At 42.0% G+C, this 14,865-nt stretch overlaps 1 protein-coding gene and 1 non-coding gene across 10 annotated transcripts in view; both read left to right on the top strand.

Annotated features, from left to right (window-relative positions):
- The window catches only part of LOC110493250 (nuclear transcription factor Y subunit beta), a 42,008-nt gene extending 36,097 nt beyond the window's left edge, over positions 1-5,911 (top strand). For 7 of the 9 annotated variants that reach the window (XR_016487592.1, XM_090204119.1, XM_021567516.3 and 4 more), the window contains 2 exons: positions 4,881-4,960; positions 5,303-5,911. Coding sequence is in view for 6 of the 9 variants with exons in the window: in XM_090204119.1 (XP_090060245.1) it covers positions 4,881-4,960; positions 5,303-5,335 (113 nt within the window). In the remaining 3 variants the exon portion in view is untranslated. The remainder of the gene's footprint in view (positions 1-4,880; positions 4,961-5,302) is intronic. The other 2 variants (XR_016487593.1, XR_016487594.1) reach the window with 1 other exon arrangement.
- On the top strand, positions 5,017-5,130 carry LOC118944178 (small nucleolar RNA SNORD67). Its single transcript, XR_005039489.1, has one exon. It is a non-coding gene; the product is annotated as a small nucleolar RNA SNORD67 (small nucleolar RNA).
- Positions 5,912-14,865: the final 8,954 nt, after the last annotated feature.

Raw genomic sequence — 14,865 nt, 5'->3', positions numbered from 1 at the left:
GGCTTGCCATAACAAAGGGGAAGAATACTTATTGACTCAAGACATTTCAGCTTTTCAATTTTGTCAACATTTCAAAAAAACATAATTCCACTTTGACATTATGCGGTATTGTTTGTAGGCCAATGACACAAAACTTGATTCTCCTTTATTCTATTATATGTTTAGTAAGTCCTCTAATTTATAGGGAGACTGACAGAAGGCGGGCTCTAATGGCCGGACAGTGTGACATTAGGAACGACCCGTTGATTCAGAGTACTCAACCTGTTTAATGTTCATATGAGATAAAGCTGAGATTTCCTCAGAAGAGTTCAGTTTTTTTCCCCTGTTCAGAGGACAATTTCTATCTTAAAAGGAAATAGGCTATTCAGAATTCTAAACATGACTTGAATAAGTTGCATACATTGTGTTTATAGTAAAATGCATATTATACTTTTAATAACATGGGAAAAATATCAATGTATAATTGGGTTCATACCAAAACGTGAGTTTTTCTGTTTAATACATTGATAAGAAACGCTTATGTTCTGGCGTTAGCACCCTTTTTTGCTCTTTGTTCACAAAGATATATTTTTGACTGCAGGTGGCACTCGGGGTTGGAAAGAAATGGGGGGAAACAGATGAGATTTGGTATTTTATTAGGATCTGTTACGAATCCCTTTTGGCCCGACAGTCTAGGGGGGGGGGGGGGGTGGTAATGAGACCCGTAACATAACTCATGCAATTCTAATAGTGACAAAGTAAAAGTGAGAACGAAATAACCAGGACAACTGAAATCTACCGTCAAACTCAGGGTTTATTAACAAACACACGGTACTGGGGGGAGCAGGAAAAGGGGCTGAGCTGGACCCTAGGAAAGAAACAATAAGTATTCAAAAACACCACTAAGCTAGACTAGCCTATTTTAACAACAGCTAACTAACTAACCAAAAATACAGTGGGTGGTCCGCCCAGTTCTAACTAGTGTATTTAACAAAGTCTACATGGGCGACTTGTCTTGGTTTCCCCTTTTCCCACCAGCAAACAAACAAACACCATAACCAAAACAATACTCACAGGTGATGACAAAGTGCTATGGAGGTGCTCAAACAAAAGAAAGGTTAATACACAAAGAGAGCGTGAAACACAGAGACCTACAGACATGGCATTACAGAGAGATTGAGCTGTAGAGCAAACAACTGATGGGGTTTTTAAACCAAGGGAAAGGAACTGTGATAGGGTAGGAAACAGGAGGAGGTGTGTCTTCTGATTGATGATTGGATTGGAGACTGATTGGGGAGTGATGATTTTCACCTGTGAGGGGAGACGGAGAGAAAAGAACACAGGACACACACACACACAGGATACACACACGGGATAATGGTATCTGTAACAGGATCCCTGTTAGCTGTTGTAAAAGCAGCAGCTACTCTTCCTGGGGTCCACACAATACAGTAAACATGATACAGAACATCATTAGACAAGAAAAGAACTACATACATTTTTTAAAAGGCACACGTAGCCTACATATCAATGCATACACACAAACTATCTAGGTCCAATAGGGGAGAGGCGTTGTGCCACGAGGTGTTGCTTTATCTGATTTTTGAAACCAGGTTTACTGTTTATTTGAGCAATATGAGATGGAAGGAAGTTCTATGCAATAAGGGCTCTATATAATACTGTATGTTTTCTTGAATTTGTTCTGGATTTGGGGACTATGAAAAGACCCTTGGTGGCATGTCTGGTGGGATAAGTGTGTGTGTCAGAGCTGTGTGAAAGTTGACTATGCAAACAATTTGGGATTTTCAACACATTGACTGCATCACTTCTTTTTATAAGAAACAGTCTCCCCTCAACTCTTAGCTAAGAGAGACTGGCATGCAAAGTATTTATATCAGCCCTCTGATTACAATTAAGAGCAAAACGTGCCGCTCCATTCTAGGCCAGCTGCAGCTTAACTAGGTCGTTCTTTGCAGCATAGTACCACATGACTGGATAATAATTAAGATTAGGCAAAACTAGAGCCTGCAGACCTTGCTTTTTGGAGTGTGGTGTCAAAAAAGCAGAGCATCTCTTTATTACGGCTAGACCTCTCCCCATCTTTGCAACCGTTGAATCTATGTTTTGACCATGACAGTTTACAATCTAAGGTAACGCCAAGTAATTTAGTCTCCTCACCTTGTTCAACCGCCACACCATTCAATACCAGATTCAGCTGAGGTTTAGCACTTAAGGAATGGTCCCTGATGTCCTTTATGGCCCGTCATATTATGAAGCACATTCCGGTGACTCTGGTAACCCACTCAAGGGCAGGAAGGGTGACCCTGGTTCATGTGTTAATGTTTAATTGTAAATCGCCCCCGTCGCGCATATCCTCCTCGTGGGCCCTCGTCGCAACACATGAAAATCTTCTGAAGAACTGTCAAAAAAAGTACACACCATATAAAGCACTTAAATGTTGCTAAAAGTAATTAGTTAATTGAAAATCTTCTGAAACCGACACTCTCTCTTTACTGCCCAAATACAGATAGTAAGAACATGGACCAGCAAGCTATTTGATTCTCTATTTTAGGAAACAAATGTGTACAAATGATTTATTAAAGGTGCAATATACAGAAATCGCTCCGCCTTTTTCCTGGTTGCATGTGGCATTGTGTTGTTGGTTCCACTTTTCTGGGCTCCGTTATTTACTTGACAAATAAGGAACACTCAATGTGTACTTATAAATCATAAATGTTTTAATCAAAATACAGCAGTAGACAGAAGTCAAAGATCCAACATCAGACATACAACTGTCTCTCCTGAGTTCTGCCCCGAACAAAAGAAAGACGGGATCTTATCTACACCTTATGGTGTGATCTCCTATGCCAAACCCTGCATGCGCAGCTAAAAGAACAAGTTATTCTTAACACAAGGGTTCTGATAACCTGTCTCAGCGGTATGCAAATCTGCCCTTGTTTCAGAGAAAAACAGAAGCTGTAACTCTGTCTCGCTCTCACCCTCAGTCCCTTTTCTCACCTTTTCTCGTAGACACGGGGCTGTGGGATTTGGCAGAGAGCTAGACACAGACAAGAGGCCTCAAAATTCAGCTATACAGTGAGCATAAGTACAATGGCATGTAAGCAAATTAATAACAACAATCAATGGTGGGGGTCTTTAGAAGAACCCCAGAATCAACTTTAACCCTACAGTGTTGTGACAAAACTGCACATTTTTAGAAAGGCTTTTTATTGTCCCCAGCACAAGGTGTACCTGTGTAATGATCATGCTGTTTAATCAGCTTCTTGATATGCCACACCTGTCAGGTGGATGGGTTATCTTGACAAAGAAGAAATTATCACTTAACAGGGAACTAATCAAATGTGTGCACCAAATTTGGAAAAAGTAAGCTTTTTATGCATGTGGACAATTTCTGGGATCTTTTATTTTTCAGCTTCTGAAACATGGGACCAGCACGTTGCATTTATATTTTTGTTCGGTAGACTTTATGGTGTAGTTGCTCTAACTGCTGTTCTTCCCCCTGGGCCCCAGGCCTATTCCTCCCCTGAACATCAACAGATAAGTGATGGTCCTTTCATCCTGGTCTCCCTGGGGAAATAGAATCTTAGGACCATAAGGAGCTAGGAACAAAATATGTTTAAAATGTATTCTGTCCTTTATTCATTTTGAACAATGGGTAACAATGAGTGACACAGACCATTGCTTCAGGGAAAACGTGAGTCTGAATAATGTTAACCCTTTACACTCGTTCCTGTATGCGGGTTGAAGATGGCAGATTTGGGGACTGATAACGGCCTAAATTGGAACACAGTGGCTGTACAGTAACATGCTATAAATGACATCAGAGTTCAAGCACTGCGCTGTATGGGTTTTGACTGACAATCGTTCTGAACTTGAGCAACAAGAAGTTGCCCCCATCCCTCCCGCTAATTGGGCAACTTTTGCAAATGTTTTGTTGTTTTCTGAGTGACAAATGCTGTAAATGAAGAGGGCTCGAGGTATGTTGAAAGATAAGACATTGAGGATTCTAATAAATACCCCTTTGATGTCATAGAACCAAGCCAAACACCCGTGAGTCCAAATTTGCCCATCACATTTCCATATCATAAATCTCATGTCATATACAGTGTCAACGTTTATGATCACGATGCTTGATGTACAGTTACAAGATGACATGGTGTCATACCCTGGGTTGTTCTGAACAGAATGAGCCTATGTTTGTCTATTTTGAAGAAAATTCGCTGCAGAACACGCACCTCTATGCACTCATGACTCCTTGCTATGCGCACCAAAATTCCGATCTGTTTCTCTGAATACCCGTGTGAAAGCCTAATACTGTAAGGTCGGATTTTATAACTTAGCTAGCCATGTTGACAATATAACAAGCTTTCAAATTATGCCCAGCTGGCGATTTTATAATCGGACGTTTTTGGATTGTGTAAACAGTAATTGTGTGATGGCGGGGATTTAGGGTTATGTTCCAAACAAATAAACTACAAGTGAGTCATACAAGTGCGTTGAAATGACTTAGGAACGAACTGTGCATATGTTGGAGAGGTGTGTGGCCACTTGGAGACACCAGTTAGTCCTCTCACTCAAACCCTTGCCATTCTTTTGTCAAATGTTACACCTACCGCACATTTTCCAGGAATATTCTCATCATGTTACTGAATTTATCCAGAGTATTTTCTGATTTTGTTATCAATAAATGCGGCAAAGTACAGTAAATGTAAAATGCATATCAAATCAACAGTAATGTTTTGGATTCCGTTGTCAGGTTAACTGTCGTCCTCATCTTTGGTCTAATCATTTTCCCCTAATCTCCAAACTCTTCCCTTTCAGTTGCTACCATACTTTTGCATATGCTATCCATATTTCAATTGATCTGTTTCCTCTTGCAGCGAACCAGTTGCCTGCTGGAATAATAACTGCTGATGGACAACAACAGAATGTCATGGTTTACACCACCTCGTACCAACAGGTAAGGTTGCTCCTGAGTCTCCATGCACGCTGCTAGTACTCATTAAAGACCAAACACGTGAGAGTGATGAGTTGCACCATCAGTCGGGGCGCTGGTTGCAGTGGCACAAGCGTCCCGTCCCGCACCTCTCTGGGGACACACCCATGTGCACAGGGGCCATCTGACTCACCACCACCACAAAAGTACACACCCATGCACAATTTGTGCACCCCGGAAAATGTTAAATCAGGATTAATGAATATGTAATAGAAGAAACATCTGGGTAACCCATGGCTTGCAGCTAACCATAAAGAAGTGAGAAACACAGATCTCTACATGTAAGTTCTGCTCTCGTTCCTCCAGATTCCTGGAGTGCAGCAGATCCAGTTCTCTTGATGAGGTTCCGGAATTCCTCATTCTGAATCAGAGCACGTCGTTTGGAATGGGGAGGAGATTACTGCAATACTGAACACTCAGGTCAAAAGATGGTGGTGGGAAGATGGGAACACCCATGGGCGAGTGAGAGGGGAGAATGCAGAACTTGCAGATTTGGGTTTGAATCATAATCAGATGAATGTTTTGGTCATGATAAAAAACCAGACTGGAGCTGATCTGGAGCCATTTTTTTATTGCTGTTTTTCATTTGGAGATTGTTTTCAGAACACTTTATAATTTTTTTTCCTCCATGTTGTGTATCACTTTTTGAGTTTTATCCGCGTTTGAGGGCGGGAATTAATTGGGGGTGGGGGGCGTGAACACGAGAAGCAAAGTTGAAATGTGTGTCTAGGGATTTGGTGACCTCTTTGAAGCAATAAAAACAAAAGTTGTTGAACGTTGACTTCTGCACTCTAAACTCCATTGTGAACAATTGTGAGTGGAATTACATTATTTAAGATTAGATTCATGTAACTCTTCCTATAATTTCTGTAAAGTTATTTTATGTCAGTCCTTTTAATAAAAATGTTAGCGTGATGCCAGTCCCCGTTTTTATTTATTTTTCGCAAGTTTTTCTCCTAATCTCTCCACTCTGTCAAGATCCTGTAAAACTACAGCACCACCTAAAGTAGTAACCTAGTCGGGTGGGGCCTATGGTTGCCTGCTGCCCAGAGAATGAGAAGAGTATGTAGAGAACGTGCAGGAGCGAGTGACCGACAGAGAGGAGCAGCTAATGGATTTACTAACTGAAGTTATTTAGAGCAGGGCCGAGCCTTATATTTGGCAGAAGCAATTGGGCCGGGGGTAGGTAAGGGCCTGAACGTCTCGGTCATGGCTAGAGCTCGGACTTAAAATTAATGCCCGTGCAGGGCTCTAGTGTCCTGTTGAAGCGAGCTACACTGCTGCCTGAGTCTTAATCTCTCGATGCTGAACTTTGGTAAGAGACCGAACCAAAAGTGAAGTTTGACCTACATTAACAGGTGTCTTGTCAGTCACCGATAGTTATCAGATCATTGCATATTTTGTCTGTTGCATGTTTGAGCTTCTGCTGATCGCTTTGGTAAGTTCATAAAAAAATACAACTTAGCGCTTTGCAAACTTTTGAGCTTGCATTTTTGTGTTACTTTAACCACAGCCAATCGCTTCAGAGTAAGGAGACAAGATTTGAGGGCGGTTGAGAAGTAATCACACTTGAAAGCTTCCAAATTAAGCAACTTGTGCAGTTATTGCAGTAGGGGGTTTCCATAGAATACAGCTCAACTTGATTATAAAAGGGAGGAGAATGATAGAACATTTGTTTAATTTGTTGTCCTTGATGCTGGAGATCTACTAGACTTGTGAGCTTTCTGAAGCAGATTTGCTTGCAAGCTGGTAAACTACAGTTGAAGTCGACAGATTACATACACTTAGGTTGGAGTCATTAAAACTCATTTTTCAACCACTCCACAAATCTCTTGTTTTTGTAACAGTATTTTTATTGGAATTTCACAATTTTCACCCATATTAAGAGATACAACAACAGAGACAAAGCACACAGAAAAAAAACAAGAAAAACACTTACACATATCTACGCGTGCATATATATATATATATATATATATATATATATACATACATACACCATTTTCCTCTTCCCGCTCGGTGCTTCTCTCACCCCATCACCATCATTGCGTCTCTCAATACATACATTTTAAACAAACTTACAAACAGAAATTAAACAAAAAAGCTCAGTTTAAACCAAGAGGTTAGGTTCCACACATGGAACGTACAGTGTAGTTCTGAAATACATAGATCCCCGCCATTCTACGAGAATCCTTGCAGCATAATAGCTGATACCTCAGGTTCTAGGTAATTTAGATAAGGTTCCCATACTTTGTAGAACTGGTCTGTTTTAGAATGCAATGTACATGTCAGATATTCCAGAGGCACCCATTCAAATAGTATCTTATGCCAAACTTTAATAGAAGGAACCTTATCACTATTCTACTGTAAAAGGATGTTTTTCCTCGCTGCGAAGGTAAGGATGTTGTAAAGCCTCCTTTTACCCACAGAAGTAACATGCCTACTAGGGAGACCTAACAGTAAAGAAACTGGGTCCAATTCTAGATCAACCCCTAGGATCTTTTCAATTTCTTGCAGAACACCAGACCAGTATCTTTGTATTTTGGTACATGACCATAAACAATGTGTTAGGGTGACTGTATCAGTTTTGCATTTAAGACACTGAGGGGAAGAGGAAGTGGGGCTAAAAGCATGTCTGCGATTTGGGGATATATGCAATCTGTGTATTATTCTTAATTGGATTGCTCTAGTACGATTACATATAGATATTGTTTTTGCATATCTCCAAATGTCCTCCCACATCTCTTCGTCAATAGTAACAGACAATTCTTTCTCCCACACTTGTTTCACCCTCTGTGTGTTGACAGCAGAAAAGGACCTTAAAGTATCAAAACAGATTTAGACATTTTCCTTTGTGGGAAAAAAAAGCATTATTTCAATGACAGACACATCAGGGTTACCAATTAAGGTGGTGCTCTTCAGAATATAATGTCTTACTTGTAGGAAGCAGAAAAAGTCCTGCTTTGGGAGTCGATATTTCTCGACCATCTGCTCAAATGACAACAAAATCTTATCAGCAAATAAGTCATTTAGCCTGCGTATGCCCTTATTAAGCCAAAAATTAAAGCCAGCATCCAGCAATCCTGGACTGAAATCTGGGTTGATAAGAATTGGGGTTAGAGCAGAGGTTAGTTTGGACCTTCCCAGGAAGCGTTGAACTGACCTCCATACTTTGAGTGTGTTAAGTGTAACGGGATTATTGCAGTGATCTTCTACAGACTTGAAACTTCTGAAAAATAAAAGATCCTGTAAGGGGTATTTTGAAAGAGAAGTCTCAATGTCTAACCAAATAGAGGAGTCATCATTTGTGATCCAGTCAGAAATATAACAAAGGTGGGCACACCATTGATAGAACCTGATATTGGGCAGGTCCAAGCCGCCCATAGAACTTGGCAGCTGCAATATTGCCATCTTAAGTCTTGGCTTGCGTTTACTCCATATAAAGGAACTTAGCCATCCATTTACATCCTTTATTACCTTATTGGAGAGTAATACTGGGATCATTTGGATTGGGTAAAGTAGTCTAGGTAAAATGTTCATTTTCAAGAGGGATATTCTACCCAACCAAGAAATCGGGAGAGAGTTCCAGCGCTCCAGATCCTGTCTTATTGTATCAAACAAGGGAACAAAATTGGCTTTGTACATTTGCTGGAATTTAGGAGTTACAAATATACCCAGATACATGAAACCTGAGGGAGACCATTTAAAAGGGAAGGGGGGAGAAGTATTAGGTACAGAGTGTAGGCTACCAAGTGGCATAGCCTCTGACTTAGTTAGGTTAATCTTGTAGCCTGAGAATTCGCTGAATAATTCAATAATATTAATAAGAGCTGTAATTGAAGTCTCGGGACTAGAGATGAATATCAGGACATCATCAGCATACAGGCTTATTTTATGGTGAACATCACCAATGAGCAGCCCCTGTATAGCAGGCTGCACCCATCAGTACCCTGATGGCCTCGGCCAGTGGTTCCATAACGAGTGCAAAGAGGAGGGGGGATAAAGGACAGCCCTGTCTGATACCTCTGTGTATAGAAAAGCTATTTGACCTTAGCCCATTAGTAAGGACAGCAGCCTGAGGATCATCATATAAAACTTTCACCCATTTTATAAAGTTGTCACCCAGACCAAATTTATTTAGAGCAAATAATAGGTAAGACCACTCCACACGATCAAATGCTTTCTCAGCATCTAGGGAGAGCACAAGACCATCCACAGCACTTTGTTGGTAAGCCTGAATTACATTAAGAAGCCGCCTGACATTGTTGCATGACTTACGGCCCTTAATGAAGCCAGTTTGGTCTCCTTTCACAATTAGTGGCAGTGAGTCCTCTAATCTTGTGGCTAGAATTTTAGAAAGCAATTTTCTATCCACATTCAGAAGGGAAATTGGTCTGTACGAGGAACAAGACTCTGGACATTTTCCCTTTTTGAGAATAAGTGAAATGTTGGCCTCTCTCAGCGTTTGAGGGAGTTGGTCATTTGAAAATTAGTGATTAAACATATCACGCAATGGCTCAAGGATCAGGCCATGGAACTCTTTATAGAACTCACTACAAAACCCGTCTGGTCCTGGGGCCTTACCATTTTGCAGATTCTTAATTGCGAACATTATCTCTTCCTTGGTAATAGGGGCATTAAGGAGGGACCGCTGCTCTTCAGAGATAGTAGGGAGCTCAATCTTACAAAAGAAGTTCTCCATTAATTTGGGTGCATCATTTGGCAGTTCTGAGGCATAAAGATTTGTATAAAATGTCTTAAATGAGTCACTTATCAATTTATTTTCATATAAATGATTACCATCAGAGTCAGTAATAGTAGCAATTGACTGAGAGTCAGATCTCTTTTTAGCTAGGTATGCCAAGTACTTTCCTGGCTTATCGCCATGTTCATATAGCTTTTGCCTGACAAATCTCATTTTCTTTTCAGCGTCCTGTGTTAGGAGAGAGTCTAACGTTGATCTAATGACTGATATTTCCTTTAATAGGGCAGGAGTGGGCGTTTTAATGTAGTCCTTCTCTTTAGTTCCTAATTCACCCTCTAACATTTTTTGCTTTTCACGCTTTTTCAGTCTCTTAGTAGCTGTGTATGACATAATCAGACCCCTGGCATACGCTTTACAGGTATCCCAAAGGAGCGAGGGGTTATCTGTTGATTGAGAGTTAATAGAGAAAAATGCTTAAACTCTGTAATAAAATATGATGTGAATGTATGGTCTTTAAGAATGGTTGTGTTCAACCTCCAATGTCTTGACCGATTGAATGCCCCGTTTAGTTTTATGTCCAAGATCACCTCAGCATGATCAGATATGACTATGCTTCCTATCCTAGTGGATAGAACAGACTGCAGAGACGTCCTGGGCACAAAAAAATAATCTATTCTAGTCTGACATCCATGAGGTGCAGAGAAAAAAGTGAACTCTCTGTTGGAGGGATGAAAAGCTCTCCAGACATCCGCATACCCCAGATCATCACAAATAGCTTTAAGTGACTTAGCTTGAGGAGAGAGTGAAGCTATACCGCTGGGAAACCTATCAATAAGGGGGTTCAACAAGCAGTTAAAATCTCCTCCAACCACTGCAGTGTCCGAGTTTAATTCTGAAAAGTATAGAAATACCTTAGTGAGGAAATCAGAGGGGTGAGCAGGGGGGAAGTAAATATTAATTATAGAAATGTTCTGCCCTTGTAAAGTACCATTAATTATAAAAAAGCGACCAAATTTATCTTTCACACAATTCAAGACCTTAAGTGGTAAGTTCTTTTTCACCAGAATTGCCACCCCTCTACTTCTGGATGTAAATGATGAGAAAAACACTTGACCAAACCCCCCTTGTTGTAATTTCAGGTGCTCCTTATCATCCAAATGAGTTTCTTGCAACAGGGCAATATCAATATTTTATTTTTTCAAAAAAGACAGTACCTTCTTCCTCTTAATGGGGTTATGGCTCCCTCTAATGTTCCATGTACATACACACAGTCCGTTACCTGCCATTGTATCTTGACCATTCAATATCCAGGCTGGATCCCACTGTAAAAGTGAGGTGGTACCATTTTCCATGTGTTGAACTCTCCTCTATCTCACCGAGCATAAACAAACTATATGAACCCTGAACTCGAACTATACTAAACCCAAAAATTAAACATGTAAAGATCCAAAAGGGGGTTTTCCCACAAGCTAACAAGCAGGGGATTTCAACTCTCCAATGTAGACTCTTAAGTCTGCATTGCTGCTCCACAGCCTCATCCTTTATATGTATGGAAAAGAAAATCAATAGGAGAAGATTGAGGCTCTTCCACCTAAAACCAAACCTGGGCAACAATATGGATTCACACATATCTCAGCCTGAGCTATAGCGGCTATTACTTTAGCAAGAAAAATAATAAAGATACGAATATTACTGAGCCGGAGTACGTGAGGACTCACGCCACTGTTTCATGATTCAACCAAAAATAAACAAAGTTATCCAATGCTGCTGAGGTGCAGCTTAAAAGTTATTTACCCGAGAGAGTCAATAAACGCAGCAGCCTCTTCAGGTGTGTAGAGCTTTTTAGGTGATCCGTTGACCATAATCTTCAATGTGGCCGGGTACAACAGTGCGTAGTCCATCTTCATTCTCCTGAGTCGAGCCTTCGCCTCATCAAACGCTTTGCGTCTTCGTACAACCGCAGTGGAATAATCATTGAAGAATGAGACCTTAGGACTTTTACGTTGACGACCATCAGAGCCGATGTTTCTAGCTGCGTCCATGTCGTGCTGCTTGTCGGTGAAGTTGTGGAACTTTATAACCACCGGCCGTGGGCGCTGATTAGGACCGGGTATCGGTGCTTGAGAGCGATGGGCTCTGTCCAGCTTCACACGACCAGCCTTAGTGTCCATTTGTAGGTAGCCAGGGATCCATTCCTCAAAGAATTTTACTGAACGTGTCCCTTCAGAATTTTCCGGGAGTCCCACAACACGAATATTGCATCTGCGTCCTCGATTATCCAAGTCGTCAATGTGCTCCGCCATTTCGCGCACCTGTTTCTCAAGTGCTTTTATCTTAGCGTCCATAGATGTAGTTGAAGTTTCCACTGCATCAATTCTTCCTTCCGCCTCAACAACACGTTCCACAACCCTCTGTAGTTCAGCTGAATGGCCTGCTATTGCTTCCAAGACCGTTCTTATCTTAGCATCGATCACTTTAGTAATGTTATCAGTCATCTTTTGAATCACCAGGTCCATTGTGCCTGGATCCGCAATGGTGCTAGCCTCGCTAACGTTAGCTAGCTCCTCATGCACATCCACAGGGGTGGTGGTTTTGGTCGACTTCTTAGTAGTTCTGTTGGGCATGTTGTCGGAGATTTTTGCGAAATAGCCGTCAAGACTCATTATATGGTAACTTATTTAGCCAATTCTACCACTTTTTCAAGCTAGGAGATTAATGTAAAAATATAAATTTACGAATGCCACGAGAGCTCGCTGAAACACCGTGTTCTCTCTACGCCGCCATTTTCATCCGACAAATCTCTTGTTAACAAACTAGTTTTGTCAAGTCTGTTAGGACATCTGCTTTGTGCATCACACAAGTAATTTTTCCAACAATTGTTTACAGATTATTTCACTTATAATTCACTGTATCACAGTTCCAGTGGGTAGGAAGTTTACATACACTAAGTTGACTGTACCTTTTAAACAGCTTGGAAAATTCCAGAAAATTATGTCATGGCTTTAGAAGATAGGCTAATTGCCATCATTTGAGTCAATTGGAGGTGTACCTGTGGATGTATTTCAAGGCCTACCTTCAAACTCAGTGATTCTTTCCTTGACATCATGGAAAAATCAAAAGAAATCAGCCAAGACCTCAGAAAAAACATTGAACCTCCACAGGTCTGGTTCAACCAGGCAGAGACAGCAAGGGCGGTTCGTCACTTCAGTGCCTTTCCGTTCACCTTCACACCCCTGGGCCAGACTACACTCAAATATTGGACCTACTGAAGAGAAGAGTCTTCAATATAGACTAAAAGGTTGAGACCGAGTCTGCGTCTCTCACATGGATAGGCAGACCGTTCCATAAAAACGTAGCTCTAAAGCCCTGCCTCCAGCTGTTTGCTTAGAGATTCTAGGGACTGTAAGGAGGTCTGCGTCTTGTGACCGTAGCGTACGTGTAGGTATGTACGGCAGGCCCAAATCGGAAAGATAGGTAGGAGCAAGCCCATTTAATACTTTGTAGGTTAGCAATAAAACCCTGAAATCAGTCCTAACCTTAACAGGAAGCCAGTGTAGGGAGGCTAGCACTGGAGTAATATGATCAAATTTGTGGGTTCTAGTCAAGATTCTAGCAGCCGTGTTTAGCACTAACTGAAGTTTATTTAGTGCTTTATCTGGATAGCCGGAATGTAGAGCAATCTAGAAGTGACTAAAGAATGGATACATTTTCTGCATCATTTTTGGACAGAATGTTTCAGATTTTTTGCAATGTGACATGGATGGAAAAAAGCTGTCCTTTAAACATTCTTGATATGTTTGTTCATCAAAAGAGAGATCAGGGTCCAGAGAAACGCCGAGGTCCTTCACATTTTAATTTGAGACATAGCCCACAGAAGATCTCTTTGTTTCTTGGGACCTAGAACTAGCATCTCTGTTTTGTCTGAGTTTAAAAGTAAAACATTTGCCGCCATCCACTTCCTTATGTCTGAAACACAGGCTTTCAGGATGAGCAATTTTGAGGCTTCACCATGTTTCATCGAAATGTACAGCTGTATCTTCTGCATAATAGTGAAAGTTAAAATGATGTTTCCGAATGTCATCAACAAGAGGTCAAATATATAGTGAGAACATAGTGGTCCTAAAACAGAACCTTGAGGAACACCGAAATTTACAGTTGATTTGTCAGAGGACAAACCATCCACAGAGACAAACTGATATCTTTCCGACAGATAAGATCTAAACCAGGCCAGAACTGCAGACCATTTTGGGTTTCCGATCTCTTCAAAAGAATGTGGTGATCGATGGTATCAAAAGCAGCACAATGGTCCAGGAGCACTAGGACAGATGCAGAGCCTCGGTCTGATGCCATTAAAATTTTGCGGGTCTGTTCCACCTGAGGCAGGGGAAGAGGAGAGCGCAGGATTTCGCCTTGGACTTCCGGACCCTGGCTGCCAGCGCGGGATTGAACGACAGGGCCCTACAATCACTACAGGTGGAGTCTGCGAGAGGATGTCCGTCGGGATTTCGACTGCCGAGACACCACCCTCACATTAGAACAGCTGGTGGACAACCTGCTGACTGCCCGCGGACGTCCGGATCGGGACATGTACCCCCCAGCACCACTCTTCCTTATTGATTCTCCTGCGTTTCCAGCAGGGGTTAGGCACAGGGAACACTCCCCCTCAGTGTCCAGCTGGGTGCCTGTACGTTCCGACCGTTTGATCTATTGGGCCCACACGTCACCGTCCTCTGGTCATCCTGGCATCGGTCAGACGGTGCGTTGCCTTAGTGGGAAGTACTGGTGGTCCACCTTGGCCAAGGAAGTGAGGGTTTATGTTTCCTCCTGCTCGGTGTGCGCCCAGTGCAAGGCTCCCAGGCACCTGCCCAGAGGGAAGTTACAACTCCTACCCGTTCCACAACGGCCGTGGTCGCTCCTGTCGGTGGACTTCCTGACAGATTTTCCTCCCTCACAGGGCAACACCACGATCCTGGTCGTTGTGGATCAGTTTTCTAAGTTCTGCCGTCTCCTCCCTTTGCCCGGTCTCCCTACGGCTCTACAGACTGCGGAGGCCCTGTTCACTCACATCTTCCAGCACTACGGGGTGCCTGATGATATAGCTCTGATCGGGGTCCCCAGCTCACGTCCAGGGTCTGGAGAGCGTTAATGGAATGTCTGGGGGTCT

Source organism: Oncorhynchus mykiss, chromosome 2 (assembly GCF_057628025.1).
Source record: "Oncorhynchus mykiss isolate SJ-2025 chromosome 2, ASM5762802v1, whole genome shotgun sequence".
Lineage (NCBI taxonomy): Eukaryota > Metazoa > Chordata > Actinopteri > Salmoniformes > Salmonidae > Oncorhynchus > Oncorhynchus mykiss.
Note: the sequence above shows the minus strand (reverse complement) of the source record. Positions and strands in the feature narration are given on the sequence as shown.